The sequence below is a fragment of the Amyelois transitella genome, chromosome 13, assembly GCF_032362555.1.
Source record: "Amyelois transitella isolate CPQ chromosome 13, ilAmyTran1.1, whole genome shotgun sequence".
NCBI lineage: Eukaryota > Metazoa > Arthropoda > Insecta > Lepidoptera > Pyralidae > Amyelois > Amyelois transitella.
The window spans coordinates 1,480,319-1,502,689 of record NC_083516.1 but is presented as its reverse complement, the minus strand read 5'-3'; the positions used below and the strand labels follow the sequence as shown (position 1 = coordinate 1,502,689).

General features: G+C 35.9%; 2 protein-coding genes across 2 annotated transcripts in view; one reads left to right on the top strand and one right to left on the bottom strand.

Annotated features, from left to right (window-relative positions):
- Positions 1-20,053, top strand: part of LOC106143265 (follicle-stimulating hormone receptor-like) — a 29,128-nt gene extending 9,075 nt beyond the window's left edge. The window contains exons 2-13 of the mRNA XM_060947434.1: positions 10,826-10,955; positions 11,388-11,462; positions 12,369-12,437; positions 12,647-12,736; positions 13,454-13,519; positions 13,822-13,890; positions 14,554-14,628; positions 15,281-15,398; positions 15,814-15,930; positions 16,827-16,921; positions 17,582-17,767; positions 18,888-20,053. Coding sequence (XP_060803417.1) covers positions 10,826-10,955; positions 11,388-11,462; positions 12,369-12,437; positions 12,647-12,736; positions 13,454-13,519; positions 13,822-13,890; positions 14,554-14,628; positions 15,281-15,398; positions 15,814-15,930; positions 16,827-16,921; positions 17,582-17,767; positions 18,888-19,974 — 2,177 coding nt within the window. The 3' untranslated portion in view covers positions 19,975-20,053. The remainder of the gene's footprint in view (positions 1-10,825; positions 10,956-11,387; positions 11,463-12,368; positions 12,438-12,646; positions 12,737-13,453; positions 13,520-13,821; positions 13,891-14,553; positions 14,629-15,280; positions 15,399-15,813; positions 15,931-16,826; positions 16,922-17,581; positions 17,768-18,887) is intronic.
- Positions 20,054-20,534: 481 nt separating this feature from the next.
- On the bottom strand, positions 20,535-22,371 carry LOC106143257 (AN1-type zinc finger protein 1-like). The gene is made up of 3 exons (XM_060947325.1): positions 22,036-22,371; positions 21,479-21,581; positions 20,535-21,094 (listed from the first exon to the last, which is right to left on the bottom strand). The coding sequence occupies exons 1-3, from the start codon at positions 22,317-22,319 to the stop codon at positions 20,570-20,572; spliced, it is 912 nt and encodes a 303-aa protein (XP_060803308.1). The 5' UTR covers positions 22,320-22,371; the 3' UTR covers positions 20,535-20,569.

Sequence of the window (22,371 nt, the reverse complement as noted above, 5' to 3'; positions counted from 1 at the left end):
GCCCGCATCTCAGCTTATCTCTGGAATGAAATATCTGACCTTCACAAATGGATTTGTAAAGTTTAATGGGTTAGTTTAAATAATAATTAAGCCATAGAGTTGAACGCGGCCTTACATTATTTCCAAGATTGTCGGCTCTGTCTACCCGTAAGGGATATGACGTGATAATATGCATGTATACCTACATAAAATCACGGCTCTTTCCCAGATGGCTAGGGCAGAGACTACTTCTTTCCACTTGCAACGATCTCTGCATACTTCTTTCGCTTCATCCACATTCATAACTCTCTTCATGCAAGCTCAGCGGTTCCGGGTACTAACTTTGGATGAAGATAAGATTGATTCGGAATGCAACCTAATAAAAAAAAATTATCATAGACAAATACCATTGTACCATTGGCGTAAAACTTTTGAAATTTGTTTTTTAATGACGGTAGGTAGTTTTTTAGAAAAGTCCAATGTGATTTTCTTTCTAATGCAGTTTGTGCCGTGTGGTTTCCCGGCACCAATACAAAAAAGAATAGGACCACTCCATCTCTTTCCCATGGATGTCGTAAAAGGCGACTAAGAGATAGGCTTACAAACTTGAGATTCTTTTTTAGCCGATGGGCTAGCAACCTGTCACTATTTGAATCTCAATTCTATCATTAAGTCATATAGCTGAACGTGGCCATTCAGTCTTTTCAAGACTGTTGGCTCTGTCTACCCCGCAAGGTGATAGCTTGACCATTTATATGTATGTATGTATGATAGACAAATAATTAATACCATTGTTCCATTGGCGTAAAACCTTTGAAATTTGTTATTCAATGACGTTAACACTTTCTAATGTAGTTTTTTGTAGATTGTTAATCCTTTTGTACATTTTAATCTCTCGCCTTATCAGCTATCACGCCTATATTCGTCACTCAAGGTTTAAAAGTTGTCGTTACGTTAAAAATATTTACATTTCGTGTTGACAACTGCTACTGGCTTTTGATTGTACAGTGGGGTACTTAGAAAAGTTGGCATACCACCTTTTATATCGTCACCACAATACCAAAGTGCCGTGTGATAATCGCTGACACACATGTTTATACATACAGGTCAAACTGAGAATCATCTTTTTTAAATCGGTTAAAAAAAGCTTCTTTATGGCGATGGGCTAGCCAGCTGAATCCACTATTCCTAAATCTGCTATTATTTCGCTTCTGACATATAGCTAAATGGCATAAATTTAAAGTCACTAACAATAGGTAAAATGATACATAAAGTCTGATTTAAATAAAAAAATCTAAAGTCAACAGACACATAAATTGAACAAAGTCTTAATAAACTCTTCTCCTATTTTATTTCCCATAAAAAACTGCTACTTTAAGAATAAACAGATATAAATAGTTAATAATATTGTTGATTTTTGGGGCGGGCATAATAAATGTCTACGTAAATTATAAACGTTGTTTGCAGACAGGGCGTCAAGTCTGTTAAAAGCCATTTCACATTTTTCAACGGCACAGTGCTGCCCTCATTTGAAATAAAACAAAAACAAAAAGAAATAATGTTGAACTAAAACTAAAACAACTTATAAAAAAAAATGATTAGTAACTAAAATTACATTTACAAATTGTACAGTCCCTGCATAGCGTCAACTTTCGGGAGTGTGCCCAGTAGGCTGGCAGAATTCTGATTCTCTTAGACAGATGATTTCCAGCCCTAATGTAGAACACATTAAATTACAAGATAATTTTAATGAGCTATCATTGCTAAAGGGCGTTGCGTGCGTTCTTCTCAGAACAGGAGGTTCCTCCTGGTTTTGCCCCGGGAGTAGGACCACAATCATGAACACAACTTAAGTTTTTTTACAAGAAGCGACTCCGTACCTAACCCTATTAGATCATGGTTTCCCAAGTTTTCTCTTATTGGAAGAGATTCTCGACAGTCTTTCAACTGACTTGACTCCCAGGTATGCGTTTTACGGTTACCGTTCGGAAACATAAAACTAATGCTTTACTGAGCAATCCAGTTTTTTTCTATTAGGGTTCAGTAAAAAAATAAAGTAATATAATATGTTTTACATTCGTATCAGATGGAATTTATTAGACATCTTCATATATATACATATTTCCTAAAATTGCTACCTTCCGACAGTGAAATTATGTGGAGCATTCGTCATATTTTTTTTAGATTGAGATTATTTATTTTCCTACATATGTATTTAATCGGAATTTTTTTCGGCATTAAGGATCCCGCGATACACAAAAAAAAACGTTTTATATATAATAAAAAAAGAAAAACAATTTGTAACTTTAATTTATATAAACGAATTATTTTTGTAACTTGAAATAAAAGAATCTGAATTTAACACTGCTACGGAACCCACCCACGTGTAGTTCATAGCACACTTAGTATTTAGACTAGTCAATCCACCGACACTATAAATTTTAATGGAACAGTGGTCTGCTTCTAAGACGTCTAGCGGATTTGCGTCAGTGAATGAAATTGGATGATTTTGAGGTCTTGAATTGAATACCTTTATTTATATACATCAATGATGATCAATAAATCAGCAAATATAGGTATTAATCTGACTGTACATTAAATAAGGATATTATCAGGATAGATGTTTAATGCCTTTATCAAATAAACTCAAAACGCCTTTTTACCTAGGTCTACTTGACATAGGTAAAAGAGGCTTAAAACTGTTGAAGACCACAGATTATCTACAAATTTTAAAAAGAAATAAAAATTTAACGTCTTGTCTCTTTTACTAGATAAGGTAAACGTAGATATGACACAACTTCATTTGCAGTATACCTAATTACCATCACATTTTAGATGGGTGATTTCAGCTAATCCGCCACTGACTTTACTGTATTTCATACAAAAAAAATTGTAGTTATCATTGCCGTGGAAGATTAAAAAGTAATTATTTATTCAAGTCATTTACTGCTCTAAAACAATCCAAATATGGATGGCACCATGTTTGGGTATTTGCTTACCATCAATATTTTACAAGGCAAATGTAACTTTATTACACATCAAAGACTTTCCGACGGCCATGACAGTGTCACGGTGTTTAATTTTTTATGATACCACAGATTAACAATCAAATAGATCATGAAAATGGCGCACGGGGTTATACACGTATTCCAGTTCGACTAAATTCAGACGTTTTAAATTATTCAGTTAACTTTTAATAACTGCTCAATCTTATTCCGCTGGTCTGTTACAGAAATTTACGATTTAGACAGAATACAATATTTCTTTTTTTTAGACTATAATTCTTGTTCATAAGCGGCTTATTAATAGGCTGTTGAAAATAGCTTTAAACAGATAAAACTCTATTTTTAATTAAATTTCAATAAATAAGACAACCTATTTTTGTTATATATATGGGTCAGTGGGAACAAAATAAAAAAAATAAAAATATTTGGTTTAAAATTCCGTGTCTAGCAAACATTAAAAGTCAGTGACTTCTAATTTAAAGTACATTTATAGCTTTTAGATTGTGATGGATGATTCATCTGAATGGATGGAAAGTTTAAGATATTTAAAGCAACCTCTTTTATGCGATGGGCTAGCAACTTGATGCCAATTCTCCAGCTAAACGTGGCCTTGGGATCTTGTGGCTCTGACTCCCCGTGATATTAAGACGTATATGTGTGTTTGTAGTCTCCTAACTGTTATGATGTTTTGCAATTCTGTGATAAAAGCCCGCATGACCGAAAGTAGTGGAATCGAGAACGAATGAAAATATTTGCATTTTAACTAACTAGCAGTACTATATTATACAAAACAATTAAGTATTATGATCCTGATATCCATACTCACTTAAGTTATATAAATACAAAAGCAAATAAACTTAAGTTTACTAGGCAAATTTTGATGAAATTTTGCATGCACGTCAGTAGTTACTTAATTATATCAGAGTTTAAACAGACTACTTTCAGAAAAATTATATAGAAACTTCAAAAATGAGAATATTAGTCCGTAGAAGTAATATTCTATTTTTTGACTTATTACTTATCTATACTTCTATACTAATATTATAAAGCTGAAGAGTTTGTTTGTTTGAACGCGCTTATCTCATGAACTACTGGTTCGAATTGAAAAATTATTCGAACGAAGTCGCGGGAACAGCTAGTTTTTTTTATAAACTTTGATAACAAACTAGCGCAGCATACGGCTTTATATTTTTAATGCACTTGTCTACTTTGTATGATGAACCATATCATGAGTATGCACTCGAAACCAACTCGCACTTGACCAAGTTTTATTTTTTAGATATGCATTTCATCATCATTGAAAGTGGATAGTAGATAAACAAGAAGCTTATTTGTAAATGACATGCATACATATTATCACTTATATATCCCTTGCGGGGTAGACAGGGCCAACAGTTTTGAAAAGACTGATAAGCCACGTTCAGCTGTTAAGCTTAATGATAGAATTGAGATGCATATAGTGACAAGTTGCTAGCCCATCGCCTAAAAGAGATTCCCAAGTTTATAAGCCTATCCTTTAGCCGCCTTTTACGATGTCTTTATTGCACAGAAATTTACAGTTTCATGTAATATTACATAGGTATAAAAGAAATAAATTATGTTTTTAATAGTTTTGATTAGTATTATTCTATTTTGCGAGAAATTTTGTCGTGGGTCTTCTTATTCGTTTTAAGCGCTAACTCTTGTCGGTGGAGTTAAGTTTAACGTCCTCCATTCATCTCTCTTCCCGATATTTTTTTTCATTTATTGGTATGTTGATTCGCCTTTTACCCTTATTTAATCAAAATATTATATTCTTGATCTTCCTCTTTTCTTTCCTTCTATAATACTCCTCTCCTATTTTCTATTGTTTTTAAAATGGTAAATGTTATTTTTTTGTTTGTTCCTATATATTGTAATGTTGATAAGTTGATTGACAGTTGTTCGTTTCGTATGCCGACAGTCCATCAAGTATCACAACACTGAAAAATGTGCCGAGCCAAAAGTATGGAGAATTAGCGTAAATAAACAAGCTTGCTGAAAATATCTTTGAAATATGGTGGCGAGAAAAACCATGTAGAAAACTTGACCGGGTTAAACAACTCGCCTATATCCTACTAATATTATAGATGCGAAAGTTTGTATGTCAGGATTGTAGTATGGATGTTTGTTACTCTTTCACGCAAAAACTACTGAACCGAATACGATGAAATTTATGTAGGTATGTAGATAGCTGAAGACCTAGAATAACATGAAGGCTACTTTTTATCCCGCGGGATTGATTCCACGCGGACGAAGTCGCGGGCGGCCTCTAGTATACTTATATATGCACAACGTTCTTACAAACATATAAGTCATTTAGTATTCCTCAAATACAACATCGAGTCTTCATGTCTAGCTCAGGCAACAGTCGCCTTAATTATAACAATTTAAAATTTTATTGTATGCCATTTAAATGAAAGAGTGTTGTAAATTTAGTGGTGAAAAAATTTAAATATAATATTTTAAAAAGCTGAAGAGTTTGTTTGTTTGTTTGAATGCGCTAATCTCAGGAATTACTGGTTCGAATTGAAAAAATCTTTTTGTGTTGAATAGACCATTTTTCGAGGAAGGCTTTAGGCTATATAACATCACGCTTCAACTACCTATTTGGAGCGAAGATATAATGGAAAATGTGAAATAACGGGGAAAATTATTCACCCTTGAGGGCTTCAATGATGCCATGATGAAAAAACGCGGGCACAGCTAGTTATTATATTATAAATCTCTTGCGTCTTCTTTGCAGAGATCTTAAATTATCCATTTTTTATCGTTTTTTTAAATAAGTTTATGAAGGTACTATAACTGCTGAATTTAATCATTACAAATGTCATACAGAGTTTGATCGACTGACTTATTTTCCGCACAAGCCGTCCTTGCCCGTCGCCTGAGTCAATCTACACGGTAATGCGTTCGTCACGTCTCTCGTTAATTGGCTCGGTAAACAGTTTGATGGTAAACACTCGCAATTTGTAGGGTTGACACGTAGAACTGGACTTGTTCAATCGGCTAATTGTCAAAAAACACAAAGAGGTTTCAACTAGGAATGTGAAAAAAAAATCGATTATGGAATAAATCTATTGATATAATGTATATAGCATTTATTTTGACATTAATTGAAAAATTAGGAAAAAATCTAGCAATATAATAAAATCGATTATTTTCTTAAGAAAAATCGATTATTTATTAATCGATTTTTCATACTTAAAAAATAAATCAATTAGATAAAAATCGATTTTTTATCCGAAGTTTTAACCGAAATAAATAAAACTTCAATTTGAGACGACCGTGTAATGCATGGGTTTAAAAAGTTAGGCTAACCAGACATCACTGATCAAAAACACTATATGCATGACAAGAGACAAACCATAGCGCGTAATAATAAAGCACACCGCCATCTATTAGAACAAAAACAAAAATAAAGTTTCATAAGATTGAACAGGACTTACAAACATATATATATATATATAGTCACGTCTATATCCCTTGCGGAGTAGACAGAGCCAAGAGTCTCGAAAAGAATTAGCGTGCAATGCAAGACGTCTAATCATTCCTATAGTTTCGAGGACGATATGTGTTAAATTATTTCGATCTCTACGGGTTGACGTTGACAGCTTTTGTATGGTTTCAAACGATGAACCCAATGGCCCTGGGCCAAAGAATATTAATATATGTACTACGTGAAACTTGGGTGCTTTACGAAATGGAAACATACAGCCTGTAGATACTTTTCTTTTTTTATATACATATAGTTTGAATATCACCACCCATAGCGCTCTGTCATTTTAGAATTAATCTATTAAAGTTGATGCGCCTCGAGCTGATGTCTTTTTCTTGTTAAGAAAATTGACACACCGACTGATACCGGTAAAATGTCACCAGTTATTAAGTTACAAGCTTAAACCCATTTCTGATAATAATAAAATATATACATACATATGGTCACATCTATATCCCTTGCGGGGTAGACAGAGCCAACAGTCTTAAAAAGATTGAATGGCCACGTTCAGCTATTGAGCTTAATGATAGAATTGAGATTCAAATAGTGACAGGTTGCTAGCCCATCGCCTAAAAAAGAATCCCAAGTTTATAAGCCTATCCCTTAGTCGCCTTTTACGACATCCATAGGAAAGAGATGGAGTGGTCCTATTCTTTTTTGTAGGTATTGGTGCCGGGAACCACACGGAATAAAATGGTTCCAAAAACCCTTTTATTTTTCAAAGAAAATATTATTTGAAACCGTACGCAAATGAAGTTGGCAACACAGTTAGTATAAAATAAAATCAGAGCTCTAATGACGAAAATCAATGGAGTAATTTTTTACATCGTCAATATGAAGTCCAGAGTGGGTGTTTAAGATATTAAGTAGGGTTTCTAGAAACGGTGTGGGAGAAAGCAAACGCAAGAATGCACTGTTCTTGCATTCTCTCACATCGTTTCTTGACTGGATTTGAAATATTATTGTTTAAAATATTTATTTAACTTACTCTGCGCCAACGCCAATGTCCTGTTTGGTTTCCTTCCACCCAAAGGTTGACTGGAAGAGATTGTATTAGCGATAAGTCCGCCTTTGTACCGTCTCTATCTGTTTTGTATGTTTTACTCTTATGGTGCAATAAAGAGTTTCATCTATCTATCTGTTAGTATTGATATGAAAAAATGTAAGATTCATTTAATAATTTAAATTTAATAAACATTTCTGCTATTAAACTAATGTAGGTAGCACATTTAGCATACGCAAGAGCAGCGCTCTCCTCCCATGATTCGGTGACGATATTCGGAAGGTTGGAGCCATTACTGATGGGATGTTAATACCTGTTGTTCTCGTATGTAAGCGATGGTGAAGTGACAAAATAATTATATATATATATATATATATATATCCCTTGCGGGGTAGACAGAGCCAACAGTCTGAAAAGACTGATAGACTACTTTCAGCTAATCATCTTGATGATAGAATTGAGATTCAAATAGTGACAAGATGCTAGCTACTCGCCTAAATGAATAATTCCATGTTTATTAGCCTTTCCCTTAGTCACCTTTTACGACATCCATGGGAAAGAGATGGAGTGGTCTGATTCTTTTTTTATAAGTATTTAAGTGTCGGGAACTACACGGCACAAGATATGGGTATGTGCTGGCAAATAGATAAGTAAGTACCTAACTTATTGTGTTTTTCTTTCAAGTGTTATTATTCAAAGTTGGTACTCCACATATGTTTTTGATAAATAACTGGACACTTTATCAAACAAACAGCATTATTATTGGATTTAAGGCTATTGATGATATTATTTATCGGCTACTTACTATATGAATGATTTATCATCGCAGTGCATTTTTCTATATTCGTCATTGATAAAGTTTTATTATCAAATACAAAGTTACATGTCATCCACATAGCAATATAAAAACAATTTTTTCAAACACATCCCAGTTGCCTGAATGTGCAGGTTTCCGATGTTTTCCCTCGCCGTAAGAGCATCGGTTAGTATTCAAACTAATGTACATAACTTCGAAAATAGTCATTGGTTGAAAATAGATATGGCCTTAGTGAGATTTGAACGTGTGCCTTTTTATGCGGATCACACATTTTAACCCCCTAAGGTAAGGTAAGATGCCGACTCGGTCTTTTGAGAGAAAAAATACCTACATATATGTATCTATAAACAGGTGGGCGTTTGATTTTTTTTGATATTATACTTACTTATGTAAATTATAACGTACCTAATAAAAAAAATTGAAATAAATTAATTTTCAAATTAGGATACCAGGCATCACTTAATGACGTCAACTTATAATTAAATCTACTACCGCTTCCAAAGCTCAGTGTGTAGGAGAAGCAGCGGAACAAACTACACTGAAGCATTAACAAATTTCAGCTTTACAAAAACATATCATAAATAGGAAACTAAGTTTTGCGCGAGACTTCGCTCCCGAGAGAAATTCCAGAAAAAGTAGGTAATCTATGTCGCTTTTCGAAGGTCTACGAGTATCTGTGCTAAATTTCGTGCAAATCGGTTCAGTAGTTTTTGAGTTTAACCGTTACAAACATACAAAGATACATTTCTTTTCTTTATTATTAGTGTGAATTTACTTTATAGTCTATTTCTACGTTGCTGTGTATAACGTAGAAGACCAATACCCTTGAAATTAAGATAGTTCAGTAAGGAAGCCTCGTGAACCATCAGCAAACATTGATGTCGATTGAAAACACTGTTATCTGTCCAATGTACCTTAGATAACGATTAATTTGAATGTTTTAATAAGGTTTCATATCAAGCCACATGGCTGTAGCTCTTTGATTGTTTGACTAGAGATTTTCACTACCTTTGAGTGGTAAGACTCGTCACAAGTCTTGTTTCCTTAAAAAAATTGTCCAATGTAATTACAATTTCTTGGAACTGTAAATTTCTGTGCCGCAGATACCGTAAAAGGCGGCTTAAATAGGCGGCGGATAGGCTTAAACATTTGGGAATCTCTTTTAGGCGATGTGCTAGTATCGTTGAGTTAGTATCTCGTAACACAAGTCTCGAACTTACTTCGAGGCTAACTCAATCTGTGTAATTTGTCCCGTATATATTTATATTTATTCTTCTTTCTGTTGGTGCCGGGAACCACACGGCGCAACTTGTTAATAAATTCCGAAGCACAAAACTGGCATTCCTCGCTTCTCAATTCATACATTTAACTGCAGCTTGTAAAACATCAAAGCGCCAAATAAAAATGTTATCTGTCAACAACAAATTATGACACATACGTTTATTATCCGTTAGTAATCTTCAACAACATCATCTCGGGAATTCCTTTCGCAAGATATTAAAATAAATACTTTTTCAGCGTCTTCCTATTCTTTTTAAACGATAAAAAAGAGGAGTAAGTACCTTAAATTTTATATCGTATGAAAAGATCGTAATTTATTCAGTCCTACATATCATATTTACCAGAAACAAAATCTGCTAAAGTAATTTGAAAAAAAAAATTTTATTTAAAAAAAATAAAATTTGATGAAAGTTGAAAGATGTTTAGTCTGCCTACCCCTCCGGGAAAGTGCCACGATTTTTGTATGACGTACATATTTTTGTATGTGTGCAGAATTCAAGTGGCAGTAGGTACATACGTTTAGATACGCCATTACTCAAGAATGAATTTCATTTCATTCTGGGCTAGGTATGTTATAAACACACGCTTGCTCATAACGTAGATAAACTATTTTAATAATTTATTAGATTCTTTAGTCTACAATGATTTTAGGTGTGTATAATAAAAATGCCGTGTGGTTCCTGGCACCAATACCTATAAAAAGAATAGGACCACTCCATCTCTTTCCTATAGATGTCGTAAAAGGCGACTAAGGGATAGATAGATAGATAGACTCTTTATTGCACCATAAAAAAAAAGCAAAACAGAAAAAAACACAGGTAATGTAGGTACTTTGTACCTACAAAGGTGGACTTATCGCTATAGCAATATCTTCCAGTCAACCTTAGGGTGGGAGGAAACTAAAAATACGAGTAGTAAGGCGAATTGGCGCAGCACGTGGGATAGGCTTATAAACTTGGGATTCTTCTTTTAGGCGGTGGGCTAGCAACCTGACACTATTTGAATCTCAATTCTACCAATAAGCCTAAGAATTGAACGTGGCATATCAGTCTTGCAAGACCGCTGGCTCTGTCTACCCCGCAAGGGATATAGACGAGATTATATGTGAATGTTCTTCTTTTAGGCGGTGAGCTAGCAACCTGACACTAATTGAAACTCAATTCTACCATTAAGCCTAAGAATTGAATCAAATCAAATCAAATCAAATTTATTTTCGGTTCCAGTTAGGAGATCATCACAAGCGGATGATGAGAGGCACGGGGTGTCTTTCGAGCTGGGTAATACGGATATCACCAGGTTCACATACAAGACCCTCCACCAGGCGGGGTTCAGGCTTCATCACGTCGAACATATGTAAGTTTATACAGGGTGACTTTTAATTCAACTGCATAAATTTAACTGTTAAGTATACTCATCTAAAGGATATTTAAAAACGTTAAAAGAAAAATATCGGTTCATATTTCAGCGAGTACGAAAAAAAAATAAAAGTATCAAAATCCACGATCCTAATTACTTGAGCTAGCAACCTGTCTCTATTTGAATTGCAATTCTAACTTTAAGCCAAACAGCTGAACGTGGCCCAGCAGTCTTTTCAAGACTGTTTGCTCTGTCTACCCTGCAAGGCATGTAGACGTGATTATATGTGTGTACGTATGTTTAAACTTAAGTTTTTACACGAAGCTACTCGCCTCTGACCTCCGCAACCTTTGCAGGTAAATCAAGCCATATCATATTATATCAAAAATTACTTACAATTTTAATATGTTAAGCAATTTATTATTACAGAACCATCATGAACGCGCCTAAGTTAAAATACATAGCTGTAGAAGATTTCTCCAAAATGCCCAGGTTAAAATCATTGTAAGTATACTTAAACAATATAAAGCATAAAGCCAAACAAAATTATTCTTATGATAATATTGTCTTATATTTAATAATAACATATCGATTAATGTTAAAATATGTCTGTTCTCTTTACGACTAAATCGCTTGTCAGATAGAATATTTTTCGTAGACCTTGTATAAATAAAAGTACCTATCAATAAAAAATAGGATCATTATGTTTCGCCATTTTTTGCTTACAGACATAATTTTATCAGCCAAGGGATTTTTACTTATATATAATATAAATTCGACTGTTTATATCGAATGTAGATTAAACCCGTGCTGGAATTTTTTTTTTCGCAAAGTAAATAACAAAATGACTACATTTCATGGTGAAGTCCATAAATCTTCATTAGTATTGGTCCCGCCCTGCCTGTCCCTGTAATCTTATAATGTCTAGCGTCGAGCTGTCAACCTTCAAAGAAAGTATATTTACTTAATTATAACCTCACTGCCCCGCCCCACATTCGCACGATTCTGCTACACATGCGAAAAAACACTAAGAGTTTCATAGAAATTTATGAACAAACTTACATAATCTTTCTCCTTGCATTAATCCCGGTCGCGGCCTCGTCTCTCTGGATAGGAGAGAGCGAAAGTAGTTTTAATTTTTTTTTTGGCATTTAAATTAAAAGTTTAACGATTTTGATGCGTTTTAAATCGAAATCTCATATACATATCTCAATAGTTGTTAGCAAACGTTTCATTAAACATGGCCGTGTCTGCTGTTTTAACGGTTTCAAAACAGAGATAAGGCTGAAAAATCTACATTGTACGGTAATAAGAATGGGGTGATGCGGATAAAGATAGGGGCATCAAATTTATTAATTAAAGGTTATAGAAACGAATCGTTATTTGAAATTTACCTACTATTGTTGGCAGGTATATAACGCAAGCCCCGATGTTGGAGAAAGTGGATCCGCTGCCAACGATGCTGGAATTACGCACCGTGTAAGTTAAGACCTGTAAAATTGTAGATCAAAAATTGGCGCCCAACGTGGTACCAATTTAAATATACATAACTTAATCTCTGAAACACCAAGATGGAATTATTACTATGACATGAGTAGGTGTATGAATGCATTTGACATGTCATGTCATGTCGCAGAGATAAAGTTACATTTAGAGGACTATAGTCAAAGTGTTTACTTCTATTACAGTATCATAACTTCATCTGGCCTAACAGAGGTGCCCAATTTGAGTCGAGTGCATCCAGTGAAAAATGACTCGATCCCGTATCTGCAGGCCGTGTATGTATTGACTAAATCTTTTCTTTTAAATTCTTTATCCTTTACGAATGAAGCTGTAAATACAATTTCGAATCCCCTTCTTTAGTCATGAAAAACGTCTTTTAAATATTAAAATGTAACAAAATAATATAAAATTGATATTGTGTTATACTTGAAATACTAGTCATTCGCCGCTGACTTGGTTCGAAAGTTACCACGTTACAAACAAAATATTTTTATGTAACATACAAAAATCAATAAAAATATTTTCGCCCCAAGTTGATTGGTAGAATAACGTCTGAATAAATAAAGGATCTTACGACGAATACGAAAAGTAGGGAATTCAATCTGTAAATGGGATAGCACACAAAACTGAAATTTGATATCCGTCAATCCACAGTTGGCTGAAGTTCGCTTTTCGTGAACAAATAAGTTTTTTATTGACAAGATGTAAGATGTAAACATGTATAAAAGAAAATATTTCCGTGGCTCTTTCGTATGTGTTTTAAAACTGTGACATTCTAAAACAATCGTTACAAAACTAGTAAATGCAATACCGAACACATTTTATAAGTATCTGTTTGCGTTATATTTTTGTTGTTTTGAAAATTGGCGCCCAACGTGTAACTTTGTTTTAAATTAATGTTTGCCTTTCTCAGTGTAATTTTTCTTTTAATTTTACTTTAGCCTTAATTTTGTTTTATTATTGATCGTTGAATACTCATGTCTTTTTTTCAGAGACCTCGACGGAAACCAAATTAAGCGCATACCGGCGCACGCGCTGCGTATCCGGGCCGATCAAGTGTAAGTCACTAGGTACAGACCATCATGCTATTTTCTTTTTATTTATACATCATCACCATTTTTTCTTCAGTTACTTTTAAGTTTATCTTTCAAACCAAAAATACAACCGCCAAGTTACCATTGAAATATTTTGAGTTTGTATATTTAAACCCATCATTTTAATTTTGTCACCCAACAAGTAGATACTTTATAAATATGATGAGAACTCTTTCTTTTTAGGCTACATATTATATAAGAATTTTTATGGCGATATAGGTAACATTCACAATAATTTTGCAAATAATCACCTTTGATTGTTCTAGATCTATCAATTACAACATGATCGAAGATATTCCTGCTTTCGCATTCAAATATGCCCAAATATCCAAATTGTAAGTATGAATTTGTGGCGACATCACTAATGTCACATACCAATAGTCAATCAAAAGCGAAGATATTGACGCTCTCAGCCAATAGCAGCGAGGCATCTAAATACAACCTCCGTCTCAACATCGTCTGTCGCGCGGTTCCCCATGCATAACACCTAGCCTGGCGGAAGATTTTCCCTTTGGTGGCGGTCGAGCCGAATCATCGCTCCAGCTACAAATTCATTAAAGAACGTCGGTGGTGAATCGGCACGGTTAAAATCCCCGGTTAAAATGCGTGATGCGCATAAAGGCACAGATCGAATCGCACCTCGACCATGCACCAATGACTACATGTACATTAGTTTGAATACTAACCGATGCTCTTACGGTGAAGATAAACATCGTGAGGTAACAAATGTGATAAACTGATCTTTAAACTCCTATATCCTAAAAATGTATCGCGGATCTTCCCTAAAATGGATACAATTGAGAAAATGCCAGGATCGTGATCACTGATCATGATGACGATTCTAGGTATCGTAAAGTGTAATAATTTAAAAATATCTCCAGTTTTTATATTCAATAACTTTTAAATTACATTTATTGTGGCAGTGAACAGTTATTCAAATAAATATGTACCTACAATAATAGTTCATAAAATAAATTAACACCCACCTTTCTCTTCAGGAGTCTCAAAGGCAATGTGAAGCTGAGTCATTTAGATGAGAATGCATTTGCAGGAAACTTGCTACTCCGCCAATTGTAAGTACCTTTAGTTAGATTAGGTATGTGTTGTTATTTATTTATTTAAACTATAAGATAAGGCATCCCTATCTAAAGGTTTACCGCAGAGTAAAAGAAAGATGAAAGATAACACATATGTCTTATCAACATTCGGGCATATGTATTATCATCCCTCTCTCTCTCTCTCTATAAAAAAAGAGAATGGATAAGAAAAACACGTATTTATATTATTATTTCTTTTACAGCTATCGCACCACCCGTACATCCATCACAGTTTGGACCAAAGGTTCGACTGTCAGAGAATGCCTTGTGGCATTAAGTCCACCTGTTGTACATTTTACGTGCAAAAAGTTTAAATAAATAAATAAATTACCTCGTTATGGTAATGATGGCACATTATAAAGGTCGCATTGATCAAGTTATCTTCTTTCGGAGACAATTACAAGAACCATGTATGCCGTGTTCTTCTTATTAAGTACTATTTCTGTGGATTCTTCTTTTAGGAGATTCGTCTTTAGAGGCAAATCACCATATTTTTACGAAAAACCTACTTTAGTTCAAGACATTGTTTCCTCGTCCAGACTTCCTTCTGCCCTTGATCTTGCAAGACGCTCATAGTCAACACACGTGGCCTACGTTATTCGGTTCAGAGTTCGTTCTTTTGTTTCAGAGATCTGAGCTTCACAGCTATCACATCACTGCCGACAGCGGGGCTGGAGAAATTACAGTCCCTCAAAATAGAGAACACTCCATCTCTGAAGTACATACCCTCCATTTACGATTTGAGGGTAAGGACAAAAAAAAATAACTTTGAAATAACGACATTATTTGGTTGTAACCTTAAATGAAAGGTTACTTAGAATTAATTTTAAGGTGAAAACATAGACTAAAATCATGCGAAAGCTAGTAATTATCTGCAATATAGTCTTTAAGAAACAATTCCGTGTGGTTCCCATCACTAATAGAAAAAATAATAGGATCACTCCATCTATTTCCCATGGGTGTCGTAAAAGACGACTAATCGATAAGCTTATTGGATTACTTGAGACTCTTCTTTTAAGCGACGGGTTAGCAACCTGAATCTTAATTCTATTATTACTCAATCAGCTAAATTCAACCTTTTAGTCTTTTCAAGACTGTTGGCTCTATAAACCCCGCGAAGGACAAAGACGTGACTATATGTATGTATGCAAACTATTACAGCATCTTGAGACTGCGGACCTGACGCACAGTTTCCACTGTTGCGCATTCGCCTACCCGGAGCGCCATGACCCGGCGAGACACAAGTTGCACGAGATGCAAGTGGAACTCATGACGCAGGTGAGACCAGGTTTGCTATTACGGATCGCAACTTATATTATACATACATACATAAAATCACGCCTCTTTCCCGGAGGGGTAGGCAGCGACTACCTCTTTCCACTTGCCACGATCTCTGCATACTTCCTTCGCTTTATCCACATTCATAACTCTCTTCATGCAAGCTCGGCGGTTTCGGGTACTTTTGACTTTACCCTTTACCATACCTTTACTTGTATTACAAATGAGAAAATAAGTTTATTTGGACCGTGTGGTTTTCGGCATCAATAGAAAAACGATTAGGGCCATTAAATCTCTTTCCCATGGATGTCGTTAAAGGCGACTAAGGGATGGACTTAGCAACCTGTCATTATATAAATCTCAATTCTATCACTAAGCCAAACAGCTGATCGCGGCCTGTCAGTCTTTCAAGTATGCATGTACCTATGTAAGTTAATTTGTTTGTTCTTCTCTAGCAACTGTCATTATTTGAATATCTGTTCCATCATTAAGCCATACAGTTGAACGTGGCCTTTCGTTCTTTGCAAGACTGTTGACTCTGTCAACCACGTGAGTAATAAAGACGTGATTAGAAGGATAAAGAGCCCCTAGTATTTGCCATAAACGACAAAGCATGCAAATTAAGCCGCAAACAAAGTTTTTTCTTAATCCTACTAATATTATAAATGCGAAAGTTTGTATGTCAGGATGTCAGTATGGATGTTTGTTAATCTTTCACTACAAAACTACTGGACCGTTTACTCAAAAACTTCTGAACCGTTAACTATGAAATTTGGTATGTAGGTAGATGAAGACCCAGAATAACATATAGGCTACTTTTTATGCCCGAAGTTCCCGCTGGATTGATTCCACGCGGACGAAGTCGCGGGCGGCCTCTAATATTTCCTCTTTTTCAGGCATGTAAAACGGAACTGACGAAATCACGCAAACGAAGGTCTTTGGCGCCAATCCGGCCCATCAGTTTAGAATCACCGAGCAGAAAGACAATAGGGTAAGTGAACTCTATTTTATTTGTAGCTGTTTCACTAAATTCTCTCTCACGAAATGTTCTTGGGGCTGCCTGGAAGGGATTCCATAATGCGATAAGAGGCCACCTTTTGTATTACAATGTACAATGTACAACTTATGTTAAGTTTAGGATAAATTTATTTTTACGATTTTATGTGTAATAAAAGGTATTCTATCTATCTTAGTATCTTATTCTCATCAAACGAAGAATAAATCGAGAAACTTTAAGAACTTACGTCCTAGATACGCATATTTATTTTTTTATTTAAAACTTTATTGCACAAAAAAAATGTACAAAAGGCGGACTCAATGCCGTTTGGCATTCTCTACCAGTCAGCCAGCTGACCAAACAGAAAAAAACTTTAATTTGGTGGTGCGATAAAGTGCACATGCATACTGAAAAATACATACTTACATTACAAAAAAAATGGATAAATACATACAAGATGTACATGATCCTATTTTTAAGTACCGTTTTAACCACACCGTAGGTACTGACAAAGTTGTTCAGAACGATTGTACGTTGCTAGACAAAATAATTCGGTCTCTTTTCAAATAAATACTGTTTTAACTGTACAAAAAAACTAATGTACAACTTACAGGTTAATTCAGATTTTCTTTTCATTTTTCATAACTTTTACAGGCCCTATGATGACTCGATATCCTCGTCCGTTGAAGACTTTGGTACAACAATACAGGGTGATGCCGACATGGAGTTCATGTACTCCGACAGCAATGAGGAGTTGGCTGACGATGACAGCTTCCACGAGCTGGTGGAAGCTGACCTCTCCAAGGGCTACGTGGCCATGTGTGGTAACTTTAGCGTCACGTGAGTTCTTATATTTACTGTTGTCTTGTTACTGTACAAGCTTTAATAATGCTTTGCATAGGTAATAATTTGAAAGACATACATACATATAGTCACGTCTATGTCCCGTGCGGGGTAGACAGTGCCAACAGTCTGAAAATACTGAAAGGCCACATTCAGCTATTTGGATTGATAATGGAATTGATTTTCAAATAGTGACAAGTTGCTAGCCCATCCGAAGTTTATAAGCCTATTCCTTGGTCGCCTTTTACGACATCCATGGGAAAGAGAGGAAGTGACCCCGATTATTTTTTTATTGGTGCCGGGAACCCCACGGCAGAGATACATAATTTGAAAGAATTGAACCGAAATAGCAGCGGTAGTGAAATGCAGTCGTCATTCATACTAATGGACATCCTACTAATATTATAAATGCGAAAGTTTGTGAGTATGTCAGTATGGATTTTTGTTACTCTTTCACGCAAAAACTACTGAACCGATTACGATGAAATTTGGTATGTAGGTAGCTGAAGACCCAGAATAACATATAGGCTTTTTATCCCGGAGTTCCCGCGGGATTGATTCCACGCGGACGAAGTCGCGGGCGTCTTCTCGTACATATAATGCAAATAGGACAAATTAAAAGTGCTGGGACGGAATGAAGGACACACGGAACGGCTGATATAAGACAAAAAGATTCTGCAATGCCGACTATATGTAAAGGTGGCTATAAGGCTGAAAGCTACTTCCGTCTGATCAAGATGGGAACCATTTATTCAACAGTGGTCTTCATGCAGCTATCAAAGACCATTGATTGATTCTGAGACGACGGACAACTTTTTATTTAATCTGTGACACTGACAATACATTTCGGCCTGAAGACGGCCTCTGTGGCGCAGCGGTAGTACGCTTGCGTGCGACACCAGAGGTCCCGGGTTCGAATCCCGGCCAGGGCATGATGAGAAAAGAACTTTTTCTGATTGGCCTGGGTCTTGGATGTTTATCTATATAAGTAAGTATTTATTATAAAATATAGTATCGTTGAGTCAGTATCTCGTAATACAAGTCTCGAACTTACTTCGAGGCTAACTCGATCTGTGTTATTTGTCCCCTATATATATTATTTTACATTTAATTCCAGAAGACCCGATGTGATCTGCAGGCCGATGCCGAACGCCCTGAACCCTTGCGAAGACGTGATGGGCTGGTCGTGGCTGCGGGCTAGCGTCTGGTTCGTGATCACAGCTGCAGTAGTTGGCAACGTAGCCGTTCTCATGGTCCTCCTTGCCAACCACGCCGAGATCACAGTCCCCAGGTTCCTGATGTGCCACCTGGCCTTCTCCGACTTGTGCACAGGGATCTACCTCTTCATGCTAGCTGTCGTCGACCTAAGATCCTACGGAGTCTTCTTCAACTACGCTTACAATTGGCAGTACGGCGTCGGATGCAAGATAGCCGGATTCCTTTCAGTATTCTCTGGACAGTTATCAGTGTTTACGCTAACCATAGTAACTTTGGAGCGGTGGTTCGCTATCACGTACGCTATTTACTTGGAGAGGCGAATCTCTTTGGCGGCGGCGGCCAAGATCATGGTCGGGGGGTGGCTGTTCTCTTTTCTGATGGCTGGATTACCATTGCTAGGAGTCTCGGATTATTCCTCGACGTCTATCTGCTTGCCGGTCGAAAGTAAAGACATTGGAGACGGTATTTATCAAGGATCTCTGTTTTTGACTACTATGGTCGCGTGGGTGATTATAGTCGTTTGCTACGTGCAGATTTACAGGTCTTTGGGAGGGGGAGGAGAGAAGTACGGGGGGAGGGGGTCGGCGGCGGCCGCGGAGAGACGGATAGCGAACAAAATGGCGCTTCTAATTGGCACTGACTTGTTGTGCTGGGCGCCGGTTGCATTTTTCGGAGTGACGGCGTTAGTTGGATGGCCGTTGGTGGACGTCAGTCACGGGAAAGTGTTGTTGGTCTTCTTCTATCCACTAAACGCATGCGCAAACCCGTTCTTATACGCTATACTGACGAAGCAATATAGAAGAGACTTTATGACGCTGATAGCAAGGACGGGACAGTGCAATTGGTTGGTAGAGAAGTACAAGTTGGCCACGACCCCCCCTCCCACCGCCCACACCAACCCCTCAGCCCCCGCGGCAATGATGCCTTTAGTGGATTACGAGAATCAGTCGCGAGTCAGCAAAGTGAATGGAGAAGCTGGATTTTAGTCGTAGATATTTTTAAGATTTATATATTGTATTTTTAAGAATGACTCATACCTCTAATTAAATACTTAATATTTATTTACATGTTGTTTTTCTTTTTTATTTAAAGGTGCACTAAGTAGGTACATTGTATTACTTTTTCGCTTAATGGAAAAATGCATGCTGTGACTCAAGATTAATTTATCCATAAGTCGTCAAATTATTATTAAAGTAATATAAGACTGCGTTAATCGAAATTTAAGCTCGATCGCGCAACGTCTGGACTGAATCCAAGTTTATTCAGAGTGAAAGTTCAATCAAGATAAAACGTGAGGAGTAGGTACCTTGATGATAATCAATATAAAACCCTAGTGTATGTTTCTACTACATATGTAATTTTTAATGGGCAATAAAGAAAATTTGTATTTATTATATTATATAACAAAAATAAACCAACCTCATTTTCAAAACGAATGGTAATAACTGTTATTAAGGAATTTTTAAGAATTGTCACTCAATGAGGGCTCAGTTTAAGGTGATAAAATAAAAAAAATTTCATGTTCATTAATACATATGTATGTAGGTATATTTTGAGTATAAAATTTGACTAGATAAATTATCAACTCAAAAACATTTGGGAATTCTCATCCAAACCAGAAAGGAGTGAACTTTCAACATATTCAACGACCAGTCTGTCTCCCTCCAGCAACACCTCCTTTTCCATCAATTCTTTTATTTCCACATCCATTTTCACCGGACTTATACAATAACCGTCTAATTGCCGGAACAATCTTAACTTTGTATCACTAACCTTGTTGTTATCATTGCTGATACTACATGAATCGCATATACTGTCCATCGCTCGTCCTAAACTCCATTTTGAACTTATAAATATGGGTACCGAATCCTTCAAGTCCGGATCTAAAGTTACCGTTTCAATATTTTTTATATTGTCAACCTCTTCAACTATTCTTACTGGTTTCGGATCTGTATTCTTGGGTTTGCCAATGGCAAAGTATACTCTGTCCGTAGCTGGAACGCATTTGGGACCCTTGGCTTTCTGTTTGATTCTCATTAAATGTATTTTCGAAGCAGTTTTGACTTTTGCTGATGATAGGAGAGCCTTTCTTATGTTTTCTGTTATCTAAAATAGGGAAGTGTAAAAAAAATATGAAAAAGTATAAATGATGTTTGAATCATAAGGTCAATAGTTCTCTAATTAATAAAAAATATCATATCATATAATCAAAAAAATTTTATATTAGTAATCACAGAAATTGTAATGATTATTTACAAATGTATAAAGGGTACCTAACACTCAACAACCAATAGCAATATGAACAATAAACAAGTGCTTAACAAAAACAGAATTCGCTGGGGTTGTTCTTCTGTGCCAGAATCATGATAAATACCTAATGTATTTGTTATTACCCACCAGATTGAAAATCAAACTACATACATAAACTAGTAAATATATGTTAATGAGTACCTATATGTAATTGATTGTGGTATAGGTATGTGAACTTACTTTTTCTTGTAAATGTTTATTAGCTTCATGGAACTGCCGCCTTGGAGCTGCGAATTGCTCTATTTTGGCAGCCATTGTCTCATCATCAATTTCTGGACAGGACCTGAAGATTGAGATTCATTGTTTACTTTTCTGAAATCCATCCCAATACAATAACATTGTAGGTAGGTAGGTACTTGACCAATGTCTGTATTTGAAAGATATTGGCAAAATGTTGCTACATAAGGTCTATGACCAATACAAGGTAAAAATGTGATTTTAAGAATTTCTGTCTGCCTGTATATTTGAAGGTCCTCGCATCATGCGAAAACCTTTGTTCAGATTTGAATGTGATTTTCTCTGATGTGTTTGGCTTGCTCAATCTTAAGAACTGGCATACAAAATTGTCTTCCCTCAGAGGGGGCAATACTGAGAGTCAGCTTTTATTTAAAGCGGACGGAATCGCGGGCAACAGCTAGTCTATACTCTTTTATCTTACATCTCAAAAATCATGAGTTTTATAGCGACGTGTAGATCTTAGTAAATATAAGACATCAAAATTACATGAATAAACTTACGGATGAAATCTGTGCTCAATGCAGTAGTGTTTGTTGCACTTTTCACACAGCATTTCATGGAGGTTGCCTTTTCTGCACCCCTTTTCAGAGCATTTAAAGATCTGGTCATCATTTTTTAGAATAACTTCCTTGGGTTTTGGCGCCAATTCGCAGGCTCCTGATAAGCAGTGTTCATTGAAGTGTGCACGGCAGAAGACCTTCGCACATTTGCACTGCAGGGGTAGAAAGTCATTTTGGTTGCAACAAGGATATTGACAATGTTCTCCGAGTGTTGGAAACTCCATTGTTTATCTTTTTTTAAGGTTATGGGTAAGAAATCACTTCTATGTTTATGAA

Bases quoted from the DNA above. Each gene is read 5' to 3' on its own strand.
- LOC106143257 (XM_060947325.1), bottom strand. From the start codon at position 22,319: ATGGAGTTTCCAACACTCGGAGAACATTGTCAATATCCTTGTTGCAAC. The intron at 21,582-22,035 runs GTAAGTTTATTC...CTCAATCTTCAG, and splicing joins ATTGAGCACAGATTTCATCC to GTCCTGTCCAGAAATTGATG. The intron at 21,095-21,478 runs GTAAGTTCACAT...TCCCTATTTTAG, and splicing joins ATAAACATTTACAAGAAAAA to ATAACAGAAAACATAAGAAA.